General features: G+C 39.8%; 1 protein-coding gene and 1 long non-coding RNA gene across 8 annotated transcripts in view; one reads left to right on the plus strand and one right to left on the minus strand.

The window, feature by feature from the left end:
• LOC138171229 (uncharacterized) overlaps nucleotides 1-14,095 on the plus strand; it is a 139,089-nt gene that overhangs the window by 107,546 nt on the left and 17,448 nt on the right. For 3 of the 4 annotated variants that reach the window (XR_011170830.1, XR_011170829.1, XR_011170831.1), the window contains one exon: nucleotides 1,830-1,967. This is a non-coding gene — a long non-coding RNA (uncharacterized lncRNA). Of the gene's footprint in view, nucleotides 1-1,829; nucleotides 1,968-3,294; nucleotides 3,640-14,095 lie in introns of all 4 variants that reach the window. The other variant, XR_011170832.1, reaches the window with a different exon arrangement.
• Nucleotides 1-14,095, minus strand: part of PIR (pirin) — a 133,752-nt gene that overhangs the window by 19,712 nt on the left and 99,945 nt on the right. For all 4 annotated transcript variants that reach the window (XM_069100664.1, XM_069100661.1, XM_069100662.1 and 1 more), the window contains exon 7: nucleotides 2,955-2,999. In XM_069100664.1, coding sequence (XP_068956765.1) covers nucleotides 2,955-2,999 — 45 coding nt within the window. The remainder of the gene's footprint in view (nucleotides 1-2,954; nucleotides 3,000-14,095) is intronic.

Here is a 14,095-nt window from a genome sequence, read left to right on the forward strand (position 1 = left end):
AGTAATCTGTGTTACTAATTTGTCTTCTTCAAAGTCAGTTGGCTTCTTTTTCTCTGACTTCTCAAATCCCTGGGTTCCTGAGGTATAGATAAGGTAAAAGGCTATAAATGGTGGGAGACGACCCACAGAATGAGGTTGCCCTTTGTGAATTAATTTGGGGAAGGCTCTTTGCTCTAACAGGGTTGGGCTGTGATGTGCCTTATTCACATGAGGTTCCTGAACTCACAGCCCATCTGCACGGCATCTTTCATCCCAGCATCAGGACACTTAGCCCTCCACAGAATTCTTCAGAATTGCTTAAGCTCCCTCCACAATCTGGCCCCAACTTCTCTTTTCACCACCACTCTCTTTCATGAACCCCTTTATTACCCCAGACAAAATGAACTATTCTCTCCCCTTGAATGCAAACTATGCTTTCCTGTCTACATGCCCTTTCCTATGGATTACCCTTTCTCTGTAACCTGCTCCCTCTCACTCTGGCATCGCCACTTATTGAAATACTACCTACCAGAGTAGAAACCAGCCCAGTTAGGAAACAGAGCACATAAAAAACCCCTGCTTATCAGAAAAGGATCAGGTCAATGAGACTAGACCTACATTTTCAGCCTGGACAAGATAAGGAGACTTAGTTTTTTTTTTTAAAAAAAATTCTACTTATCCTTTGAGGTGCAATAATAACTCAAATTTTAATTTCATTTGTTTCATTAACATAATTTAAGTTTTTTGAATTTTCATTCCTCTCAACATCCCTGGGAAGCAAGCAATAAAAGTTTTAGGTCAATATATCAAGGATTCATGATTAATTTAGTGTAATAATTTCAACACCAAAGCACATTTTGATAACCATCTATGACTTAGTAGATAAGATTAGATAATTTGAAGTCAATTTAAGCTCTTAAATTATGATTCTGTGCTCCTAGAGAGCTGAAATTCAACTGAACTGTCCAGTTATAAAGCAGCTATGAGTCAGATATGGTATTTGAACCCAAGTTCTCTTGACTCTAAAGCCAATATTCACTACAGGGTGTCCCTAAAGTCTGGACATATGGGACATCTCATTAACTATGCATATTTTCAAGAAATGAAATGAATGAAATTTTTAACAGCATTTTATTTAATTATCATAAATTTTAACCATGACAATTTCACATTGAATAAAAGCTTTCATTAACTATTGGGGACTATTTTCCATATTAATGAGATTAATTTAATTAATTAATGAGATTTCCTATGTGTCTCCTATGTTCTGTGAAATCTCATTTATGCTAATTAGATAAAATGTTGCTGAAAATTTCATTTCTTGAAAATATGCATCGTTAATGAGATTTTCTATGGGTCCAGCCTTTAGGGACACCCTGTATTTTATCTTAAACCTAGGAGTAGTTCCTAGTAATGGAGTACCTTGGGATTTTCTATTATAAGGATTTTATTTATTGGACCATCAGATCTAGAGCTGCATGACACCATTATCTCTATGAATTCTCTCTTCCTCCTCTAAATTACCTTAGGAGTGCCTTCATAGTTCTCTTATGGTGATTCATTCTTTTTGGTGTTATAATTCTTGTCTCTCATTTATCTTGCATATATCTTCTTGTTTCCATGTTGTCTCCCCACTGGACTGTGAGTTCTGTAAGGGCAGGTTCTGTACTTTGCCTTTCTTTCCTGCACCAGCCTGGTACAGCAAAGTGCCTGGTACATTCGTAGACGCTTAATAAATATTTTTTTTATTATCTTGATTCCCTATACAACATACCTATCAGCAGATATATTAGAAAGTTTAGAAGAGAAAGACATTTTTACTAAACATTTTCTTTCTACCTGTCTTTCAGACTATGGGATTCTCTCTCCAGTCATCCCTAGGAGGCTGGGGTTGTGAGTCTGATCTCCCTATGTGGCAGCTGACTTTGCAGAGACGAAAGGGACATGACCAACAAGGTTGTATAAATTGGGACAGACTGCAACCTGGGGTAAGACAATGACCATAACATTATCAGAGTTTTTTACATACATGTACCCTTGATCATGGAGGAAGGAAGACAAAAGACTCAGGAAAATCCGACATCCCTGGAAAACTAAGTCAAAAAATATGTCATGGGACAGTTCAGTGGCACAGTGAATAGAGCACCAGCCCTGGAGTCAGGAGGGCCTGAGTTCAAATCCAGCCTCAGACACTTGACACGCTTACTAACAGTATGACCTTAGGCATGTCACTTAACCCCAATTACCTTGCCTTTCTCCCTCCAAAAAAAAAAAAAATATGTCACTCTTATTTACTGAATAGCACTTATAATTATTAGTAGTAGTAGTAGTAGTAGGTAGTAACTGCTCTGGTTTAAAAAAAAGTTTGGCAAGAAACAAGGCTTAAACAATTGAGCAAAATGAGTTTAGATTTCATTTATTGATTTTACCCTCCATCTCCCATCATCTCATTAATCCTAAATTGCGTATATTCTCACTTGGTTGTTTGTTTTTTTTTTTCACATTCTCTGTGAGAGTTTGTACTGTTATCACTGAAATTCATGTGTTTTTTCTTATTCCCTTCCATTTGAGTTGATTAGTTGTTTCAGTTGAAGCGATGAGTCAGAGGAAACAGCTCTATAAAATGTTTTCTTTCTCTAAGAAGTATTTGTTCTGGGGATCAAAACTACTTTGGAAAAACAAACTGCATTTCACTTCTCTCATACAGAGGCATCCTGCACCTTAGTGTGTGTGCATGTGATAACAAAATTATCAACTTGTCCACTTTTCAGGTTGCCGAAATAAATGGATTTTGCTGCTGATACCTAATTACAAAGTTGTTCCATAGGGCCATTTCCAATTGCACTCAGAACAAACTCTAAGCTCATGGGTTTCAGCTTGTCTTATTTTCCAAACAAGTAATTTCAGGAAATTGAATCCACCTTTCAAATATAGTAGTTTAGATGAAATCGAGAACTGAACAAAAACATACTCACCAATGTATACATGGCCAGACACTGTGTAAATGAAGGCTGTCCATCCTGAAATGGAACCAACAGTACTGAAAGGTTAGTTGTATAATTTTGAATGAAATAAGCTAAGAATGAAGGGAAAAACACTCAGATAAGATATTTCATTTCCTCTTAGAGATATAATTAAAGGGGTGGCAGATGCTCCAAGTTCAAAATATATATATAAACACTAGAAACTTAATTTTGAGCAAAATGAGAAAACAGCCACACCACTTGTCATGTTAAAATTGTTATTGGGCCCATATATTTGCGCACCAAGATCTAGAGTATAAATAACAACAACCTCCTTTCTTCTAAAATACAGTTCAATGGGGGTGGAATCAAGATGGCGGAGTAGAAGCAGGACCTCCAAGTGGCTCCGGCTTCCACCCTCCCCAATCCATGTAAAAAGGGGACTCTGAACAAACTTTGGAGCTGCAGAACCCACAAAATGACACAGAGAAGCTAATCTCCCACTGAGGACAGCCCAGCAGGCCGGCAGGAATCAGCCAGCACAGCGCTCTGGGAGCCAAGCCCAGGCCTGTGTGAGCCAGAGGTTTTAGCGCCAGGGCGGGCCTGACCAGCCACCACCAGGAGGGACTCCAGATCAGCAGCAGCTGTGGCCATTTCCAGAATTATCAACACATAGATGTGAAGGACAAAGAGAGAGGTCAGTGCAGTCTGGACTTTGGGACCCAGTAAGTGGGAGTGCATTGGCTTTTGCCCCCAGGGTGAGAAGCCACTGAGACGCTGGCACAGACAGCCAGCACCACATGGTAGCTTCAGTTCCTGGCCTGCAGAGTGTAGGGGGGCCAAGAGACCAGTCTGAGCAGTAATCGCTCTTGCTTTAACCTGCTTGGATCTGGATTTCAGTGTAGGGTGGAGGTCCTGGGGTGTGTGACCAGCTTGCCAGAGTGTGTGGAGGCCTCAGAGAGGGCACCCATCTAATACCTCTGGCAGCTGAGAAAAACCCAGCGTTTGGGACGAAAGCTCCCATCTGGTGGCAGAGTCCTACTGTGGCAAAAAGCCCAGGGGTCAAGTGACTGAGGGGTAACATGACCAGGCAAAGGAAACAAAGCAGACAGAAGATTCCAACATTAGACTCCTACTTTGGGGAAAAAAATGAGCAAAGCATGGAACAGGAGGAAGACAATGAAGTCAAAACTCCTGCACCAAAAGCTTCCAAGAAAAATACGAGCTGGTTACAGGCCATAGAGGACCTTGAGAAGCAGATAAGAGAAGTGGAGGAAAAATTGGGAAGAGAAATGAGACCAATGCAAGAAAATTATGAAATGAGAGCCAACAACCTAACTGAAGAAAATAACACCTTAAAAAACACACTAACTCAAATGGCAAAAGAGGCTCAAAAAGACAATGAGGAGAAGAATGCCTTAAAAAGCCGAATTTTCCAGATGGAAAAAGAATCTCAAAAGCTCACTGAGGAGAATCATGGCTTCAGAATTAGACTGGAGCAAATGGAAGCTAATGACTTTATGAGAAATCAAGATGCTGTTAAACAGACCCAAACAAATGAAAGAATAGAAGTCAAGGTGAAATATCTCATGGGAAAAACCACTGACCTGGAAAATAGATCCAGGAGAGATAATTTAAAAATTATTGGACTACCTGAAAGCCATGATCAAAGTAAGAACCTAGAAATCATCCTCCAGGAAGTTCTCAAAGAAAACTGCCCTGATGTTTTAGAACCAGAGGGCAAAATAGAGGTTGAAAGAATCCACCTATCACCTCCTGAAAAAGATTAAGGAGAGATTATTACAAGCAGCCAGGAAGAAACAATTTGAATATTGTGGAAACACAATCAGGATAACCCAGGATCTGGCAGCTTCTACACTGAGGGATCGAAGGGCCTGGAATATGATATTCCTGAGGTCAAAGGAGCTGGTATTAAAACCAAGAATCACCTACCCAGCAAAACTGAGTATCATGTTCCAGGGGGAAATATGGTCATTTAGTGGAAAAGAGGACTTTCAAGCAAATCTGGTGGAAATGAATGGTGTAAATCAGAATTAAAATAAATAACTAAAATAAAATACAGTTCCATTCTCCTACATTCTCCTATACAGCTTTAGTCTTCCTTTTTAAGCCTCTTAAAACAGTTCATACTCAGACTCCTAAAGTGTTAGTGACACCACAACAAAAAGAAGCATTTTTCTTTGTCTTAAACTTCTTTTGTGTTTAAGTTTTCATGATGGAATCATGAATTACTTCTCATTCACTCTTACAGTCATCTGCTATGCCTTTCATGCCCTTGCCCCACTCCAAGATCTTGTAGTTATATTGTTAATATTTATAAAAGTGGTCTTTCCAGAGAGCAAGAATGGGGTTACTTTGGAGGGTTTTTACTGCACACAGCAGGCACTTAGATGTTGTTCTGTCATTTTTCAGTCATGTCTGACTCTTTGTCCCATTTGGGGTTTCCTTGGCAGAGATTGTGGAGTTGTTTTCCATTTCCTTCTCCAGCTGTTCTTATAGGTGAGGAAACTGAGGCAAACAGGGTTAAGTAACTTGCCCAGGGTCACATAGCTAGTAAGTGTCTGAGGCCAGATTTGAACTCGCAAAAATTAGTCTTCCTGACTGGCATTCTATTTACTGTGCCACCAAGCTGCCCCAGGCCCTTAGATATTGAATAATTAATTCATAGGATCACATAGTTAAAGAAAGAAAAGGTCTTAGAAGTCATCAAATCCAACTTTCTCATTTTACCAATAAGAAAACAGGTACAGATATTAAATAACTTAGAGTTAACAAAGCTAGCCCGTGTATGAGACAAGATTTAAACCCAGGCATTTATTAGTGATTCAAAAATCACACTCTGAATGGGCACACTTGTTCTTGTAATCGGATGATAGGATGTGCTAGCCAAGTCAAGAAGTATTTAATAAATGCTTACTATGAAGCAGGAAAGATAAAAATAGAAATATGCACTATGACAAACTGCCTAATGACAGCATTACCTCTGTGAAGCCCTCCTTCCTTGGTCTTCTCTGCCAAAATGGCCTCTTCCTCCCCTAAATTATGTTAGTATAAAAAGAAAGATAAAGATAGATCCTGCCCTCAAGGAGTTCTGATTCTAAAGAGAGAGTCAACATGTAAATAACTAGAAATTTGCAGAGAAGATAGAAAGAAGTCTCAGAGGGGAAATATCACTGGCAGCCAGGAGAGTGAGGAAGACCTTCTGCAAAAGGTAGGATCTGAGCTAAGTATTGAAGTAAGCCAGGAATTTAAAAGGTGGAAGGGGAGTATTGCATGCATGGTGGACAGCCCTTTCAAAGACAGGGAGATGGCAGATGTAGCACAGACTGGCAAAATCATAGGCAATCCCAAATTTTGCAAGTACTTAGTTATTCCATGTGTCTATGATACCAAGGCTGGGATTTCTCCTAAGTTTGGTTTGTTCTAAGGGAAACTCACATCTTAAAGAAATGAAATGCATAATGAAGCGCAAAAACTCCTCTCAGAAAACCACTGATGCTGCTATGGATAATAAAAAGGAGAAGTGATTTCAAGGCCAGGAGTTGGCATAGGAGGGTGGAACTGGAGGCAGCAATATATCAGAATAACTGGAGTTAGCAGAGAAAACAAAAGCCAACCACTCACAGGGTAGAACATAAAGGAAAAGGGAGAAAGGGTGAGGAAAACCAAAGACAAACTACAGGATTTGGCTTAAAAATAAAAAAGATATAGACAAAGTAGGCCAGGCAAGAAAGAGTCACACAACAGCAAATCCACAAGCATGACCACTGTCAGTGAAGTCTTTTCACTAAGAGCACAAAAGGGGAGCAGTCTTTTCTACCTTCCTTTCTTCCTTTCTCCTCCCCTAGATCTCTCCCCAAGCACAATTACTGTTTCTCCTTGAAGGCACCTATAGTGAATGAGGTCTCAGGTTCAGCATCGCCTCCCAAAGCCTAAGTTCTAGGGTGTTAGCATCTAAACTGTGCTGTGAGGCCTGGCAGGGGTGTATACCAGCCCTTCCGTCTCTTCTCAGTGGTTGGATGATGTCTCCCTAGCTGGAGAGTTTGTTATTGCAGACCTATGTCTTATACAACCCAATTCTAGAGTATCATTGGGGTAGTTTTCTGTGGCATTTGTTTTCTAAGAGAATGTCACCTCTCCAATTTACTCTGACTTATAGCCAAGCTATGTGTTGAAATTCCTTTCTAGTCCTTTGTCCAGAATGTGCCCATCTTGTTTGCAATAAACCCTCTTGCAATCCCTTTTCTATTTTCTCATCTCCACCTGCATCACAGTATTTTGTCTTCTTATTTCCCTCCTTTCAGACTTACATTGTAATAGAGACAGTTCTTGCTTTATGTGAATTCACATTACATAAATTTACATAAAGAATTCTGAAAAAACCCTGCACTCCAAAAAAACAACTATGCTAATTCTACCACCCAGCACTGCGGCCCCCAACAAAAAACAAAAACCCTCCAAGTGAAAGCAGAAGCAATGATACTTGGAGAGATTGCCACCCCTAAGACCCTCACTGGGGACTTGGCTTGAGACCTCCAGTGCAGAGAGAGGAGACCTTTGTCCCACTCCACCCACCTGGAGACCTGGCCAGTTCTTCCTCTCCATTCAGGCCAGGCCCCCCTACATGGCTGGCCCCAGCCTGTTCTTGATTCTCCATTTCTGGCTCCCACATGTCCTTGAAATGTGAGTCAGCCCTTTCCCTCCACAGGCAACCCCCTTCCCCCTTTCTCCCTCCTTCCCTTCCCCAAATCTGTGAGCAAATTCACATTAGGTAAAAATGTCTTTACATTGAGGTCTGCAGAAGGGTTCACTTACATAAAAACAAGAACCATTTGTACTTCAAAAGATCATTTAGGCATAAATAGAGCCCAATCAATCCGTCCTCACTTCAACAGACTAAGAAATTCAGCTGGCAGCCAGCCTTCTGGGGATGAGTATTTCCTACTCTGCTAGGGTGGTACCTAAGAAAGCAGTCTTTCATTGCTCCCATACCTGAAGGTTTTCCAGTTTGGTGGGACAAAGCTAGAACCCTTTCAGCACAGTCTTGGAGAACCCAGGGCCACCTCCATCCTATGGTTAAGATTGCTTAAACTCAGCCCAGATGCTCACTTTTTTCTTCCTTTTGGTTTATTTTGGCCTTTGCCCCCCATCCCTGCATTTTACATGCTTGCTCCTTTTCTCCCCAACTTATTCCAAATCTAACCCCTCTTATTTTCTCTTTGTCTGTCTCTTGCCCTTTTTTATTTTCTGTGAAGCATAGATGGGAGACGGTGAGGCATAGCATATTAAAACAAAAAAGAAAAAACTTCAGACCCAGAAAGACCTGGGTTTATGCCTTGTCCCTCATATATTCTTTTTGTGTGACCCTGGGTGAGTCCTTTAATCTCTTAGTGCTCTAGGCAAGGTGCCAGTCGTATTGGTAGAGGGAGTTTCTTCATCTGAGAGTTCCTTGTAATAATGAAATCACAGGTCTAGTCCCCATATAGTAGAATGTCATATTGGCTTGTATGAGTGGTTAAATAGCCATGCACAGTGTTTTCTTACTGAAAAGTATAGTGGAAAATTCATTAGGCCTAGAATTAGGAGAACTGGGTTTTATTCCTGACTGTGTCACTTACTAAATTCGTGTCCCTGAGCAAAACATTTAATCTCTCTGGGCCTCAGTTTCCTTATTTGTAAAATGAAGGGTTTGAACCTCTAAGGATCTTTCAAGCTCTGAAATTCTATGGTCTTAGAGCAAATGCATTATTATTAACTTGCTACTGAAAAAAAGTCTCCCAAACAAAACAAAAAATAAGCATCTCAGACTGGAGTATGTCCATATGGCAGTTACACAAGTCAGTGACACAATTAACACAACCTTTTAGGCATTGGTGTCAAAATCCAATAGAAACAGATCCCTGAAGGCTACATATTAACTTAGAAAACCACAAATTAACATTATCTATGTTGTATAGTATTTTTTATTTATCTTGTTCAACATTTCCCAATTATGATTTAATCTGATTCAGGAAGTATTGGAGTTTTGTAGCTGGTTGAGTTTTATGCCTCTATTGGAGAGAACAGAGGGATGGCCTTGGAGTCAGAAAGACCTGGGTTCAAGTTCTGACTGACACATATACCGGCTATGTATGTGATCCTTGGCCAGTCTGTAACCCCTTAATGTTAGCTATGACTCTCAAAGAATTTAAGCAGTCTTTGAATTGGTTAAGGGAGGTTTCTCATCTGGCATTCTCAACATGCATGGAATCACCAATCTAGTGAAGAGAAATAAAAAGGTAGAGAGAATAAGAGAGAAAATGCAGAGGAAAATGTTAAGCACCTCTCCTTTTAAGCTTGAGTCCACTCCACTTGTTGCTGACTATTAAAAATGGTAAGCTTTTTAAGGCTACCTAAGACCAAGGATTTTTTTTCTAATATGTTGTTCAGTTGTATCAGTTCTGTCTGACTCTTGATGACTCCATTTGGGGTTTTCTTGGCATAGAGGCTGGAGCAGTTTGCTATTTCTATCTCCAGCTCATTTTACAGATGAGGAAAGTGAGGCAAACAGGGTTAAGTGACTTGCCCAGGGTCACACAGCTAGTAAGTGTCTGAGGCCAGATTTGAACTCAGGTAAAGGAGTCTTCCTGGCTTCAGGCCCTGGCTCTACCCACTGCACCATCTTGCTCCCCAACTGTGTTACATACTGCACAGTACTGGATATGGAATCAGGAAGTGCCTCAGGCACTTATTAGTCATGTGATCTCAAGGCACTTAATCTTTGTATACCTCAGTTTCCTCATCTGTAGAAGAGGATAATAAAAGAATAAACCCTACCTCCAGGGTGGTTATGAGGACCAAATGAGATAATATTTGTAAAATGTTTTGCAAACCTTAAAAGGGCTATACAAATACTAGTTATTATTATTAATAACACTAACTTTAACGATCTCTGCTTACAACAGAATTACATTAAAATCTCTCTAAATATATAAAACCAGGGCTTTTGCTGCCTTCAATTCTTTTCCAAACATAAGATTCTTTACCTTCATTCCCCTTCCCTTTTTTTTAAACCTGAAACACTTCTCTTTGTTTTGTTAAAGTTCACATCCCTTGACTTTTCAATTCTTCCTCAGACATGAAGGTAAAGTAGGTTCCCTTTAGAATTGTCAAGATCTCAAGAACATAACTTCAAAGGATCCAGAGATAAGGAAACCACAACTGAAAAGTTAAGTTTTTAACTGAAAAGTTAAGTGACTTGCCCAAAGTCACCCCTCTAATAAGTAGCAGAGTTGGAATTTCAACCCAGATTTTGTGACTCCAAATCCAGGGCCCATTCCACACCACACTGCCAAAATGACACCATCACAAAGTCAAGTAAATTGTACTGATAGCCACATGTGATGAGGGTGCTGTGTAATACAGTGAGCAGATAGAGCACCAGGCTTGGAGTCAGGAAGGCCCGAGTTAAAATATAACCTCAGATACCCACTAGCTGTGTTTGCCTTAATCCTCTAAAGAAGGAAATAGCAAACCATTCCAGTATCTTTGCCAAAAAACCTCAGGGACAATATGGTTCACAGGGTCATCAAGAGTCATACATGGGGGTGGCCAGGTGGCTCAGTGAGTAAGAGCACCAGCCCCAGTGTCGGGATGACCTGGGGATCAATTCCGGGCTCAGATACTTAGCACCACACCTAGAAATAACTGGCTGTGTAGCCTTGAGCAAGTTACTTAACCCCAATTGTTTAAAAAAAAAAAAAGAGTCATACATGACTGATCAACTGATTAACCTTCCAGGGAAGTTTTGGGGAAAAATTCCAAGTAAAAATCATGATTGGCCCATACAGCATAAGTTATACAAACTTTCTAAGAACAGTTAAGACATGCTTTCTAGTTGCTGTTTAGGTGTTTTTTGGTTGTGTCCAACTCTTTATGAGCCCATTTGGGTTTTTTGTTGTTGTTATTCTTTTGGCAAAGACACTGGAATGGTTTGTCATTTCCATCTCCAGCTCATTTTACAGATGGGGAAACTGAGACAGAGTTAATTGACTTACCCAAGGTCATACAGCTAGGAAGTGTCTAAAGCCAGATTTGAACTCAGGAAGAAGACTTCCTGACTCCAGGCCTGGTGTTCTGTCCACTGTACCACCTAGCTGCCTTATCTTCCATCGTACATAAGGGAAAAACAAAATAAAACAACAGTGCAGTTGCAAGATAGGTGTCAATATACATCTCTATCTCTATCTCTATATATCTGTACATCTCTAGGATCTCTGAAACAAACAACCCATTTCTCAAATGATTCTAACTAAGAGAGTTCAAATTTTATCAAATCTGGAGAGATACTGATAATAAAATGGCAGATTAGGGTTGTGTAGTATTATTCAGTAAGCACTTATAAAACCACCTTTAAAAGTGAACTTTATAGAACAAAAATGCTCAGAGTGAATTCAGTAAACTGAGGAGCTCACATAACAGTCCAGCTAAGCCATGGGTGTGTAAGCACAGAATGTTCTCTTCAGCTAAAGAACCCACGTTTTAAACAACGACAAAAAATACTTGCAGTCTGTGTAAGTGCCACCAACTGGAGTTCAGTCTACACTGGTAACGCTAAATTTACATTTCACTGAAGGTTAAACCCCTGGGGGAAAAAAAACCCTGAAAGTATATAAACTGCGGTTCAAACTCACACAATGTTAGCTGCATGGAATGTCAGCTCGTAGAAGACAAGGGGCTTCTTTCCTCAACGCTGAGAAAAGAGCCGGCCTCGCACATTACTCAGCAGGGAGATGCTATATGATTATGAAGAGGAAAAAGAGGAGAAAGAAGCAGAGGTGTAGGAAGAAAACAGGAGAAAGAAGGAATCGTTGACGGAATTGGAATAGTATTTCTGGAGCCCCGTGGGAAATAAAACATCTTTCAGAAGCAACAGTGAGGCTTTGTCACTAATCAGGTGACTTTGTACATTGTTGTTGCTTGTATTTGAAGGGGACCAATGACATCAGGAGGGTGATGTCTTGATTGGCAAGTTAGTTGGCTCTAAGTGAGGCAGATCTGTGCAAAGTCATCAGCCTCACTCTCTCCTCCAGGATGGCTGGTGCTGGCCCAGGATGCAGTGGGAGACCCTGGCCTTTGTAAGCAAAGTCTTTCCTAGGTCTCAGTTTGTCTGAGGCAATGCCCATTCAGTGACTAAGGCTGGGTAAGAATTGAGGCCAAAAAGGACCTAGTTTGCTTTGTTTATAAAAGCTCTCTGAAGGCAGAAGATGCTTCATTTTTGTCTTTGTAGCCCCAGCACCTAACATGATGCCTTACATGTGTGTTACACTGTTTCCTCTCTGGGCTACATCCTTGACTCTCAGAACTTTCTCTCCCCTGCCCCACCTCCCTGCATTTACTTTGCTCCTGAAGTTTCTTCCCTGCTTAGTCTGTTACTTCCAGAACCTGATCTTCCTATACAGCTCAACTCAGGTACAGTCTCCATGATGTCACCTTCTCTGAGTCCCCAAAAGCTTCTTCAGGTATCCCTAGAGCACTCTGATACCTCCTTTGCCTCTCTTCATTTTTAGCCTTGTATATATACATATATATATTATATATCCATAAATGGGTTCTATCCCTCAATAAAATGTAAGCATATAGAAGGCAGGTTTTATGACTATTATATTTTTGTTCTACCTCATATCTGACACACGAGGACTCCTGTGGGAAAATATGCTTTATATCTTATCAAGGGAGAGAGAGAGAGAGAGAGAGAGAGAGAGAGAGAGAGAGAGAGGATGTATGCATAGAAGAATTCAGTTTGCAACTCTAGTCAATAACAGGGAAATCTGGTATAGCTGGTGGGATGAAGACTGCTTTGTACTGAACCCCCACTATGAGCAACGCTGACATTGGCAACCTATATTCTCCAAAGTTTGGTTTTAAAGGAAGTTTTTTGAGAGTTTACTGAGCAATGCTACACAATCCTAATCTTCCATTTATTATCAGCATCAATCCAGTCAGATTTCAAATTCTTGAGCTCCCTAGAGTCTCCAAGAGGGAAGAACTAGAACCCAAGGTGACCATACATGAAATATGTGACTGTATGCACATGAAACTCAAAAGCATAAAAGTAATTTTGTCAGCGGTATGAAGCGTGAATTGAAAGAGGGAGAAGGGGAAGGCAGGAAGATCTATTAGGTCACTATAGTAATAATCCAGATAATTGTTTTGGTAATCAGGGCTCCTGTTATGATGGCTGCAGTAGGGAGAGAATGAGACAATATTTTTGAGAGATGCAGCAGAGGTATAATCAACATGACTTGGTAACTAATTGTATATGAGAGAGTAGGGAATGTGAAATCAGAAATATACATTCATATATGCATATGCTAAACTTTAGTACATTTAAAATTTAGGGAATGCTTTATTTAGTGACTCACTAAACATTTTAACTTTTGCACATTAACAGAAAAAATGTGGTTTAATAAATGACAGATTTTTGCCAAATATATTTTGTACCGAATATGTCCTTCTTACTTTAAAAAAACAACCAAACTGTTTATTGTGAAGATTTAATCTAGGTTTCTGATTCATTTATGTTCTAAGTCAGCAGAAGTTTAATTTGGCATTTTTAAAGCCATGTCATCTTCAAACTATTTTCAGTGGGCTTGTGGGTTTTTTGTACTGAAATTAGGGAGTTGGTCTTTATTTTGTTTTTCCTAGCAAGGAATAGAATGTGAAATCCCAAAGGTTTCAGTTCAAATCACAGACAAAATTCACGTGCTCTGATTATGTGCTGCTTGAAAACAATTATGTTCTGGCATGTTAAGGAAAGCCTTAACTGTCCTAACATGCATCCACATTCCCCAAACTAAAACCAGGAATGTTTATATTTTTGATACAGCACTGTTCCCTGGATTATGTCACATCTTAGGTTGGGTTTTGCCACCGTTTTGGAGACAAATTGGTATATATGTACATACACATACAAACATATATTCAACTCATTTGACTAAAATAAAGCACCTTGAATATTAAATCACGGGTCCTTTTTTTGCACAGAACACACATACACAAACATAAATATATGTAATCAAAGTTTTTTAAAATTTTAATCAAATGAGTTGAATTGGACTTAAAGTTATTAATTAAATACATGAGTTTGTTCT

Source organism: Petaurus breviceps, unplaced genomic scaffold (genome assembly GCF_028583685.1).
Source record: "Petaurus breviceps papuanus isolate PSGF00001 unplaced genomic scaffold, PetGlider_PUasm1.0 419, whole genome shotgun sequence".
Classification (NCBI taxonomy): domain Eukaryota; kingdom Metazoa; phylum Chordata; class Mammalia; order Diprotodontia; family Petauridae; genus Petaurus; species Petaurus breviceps.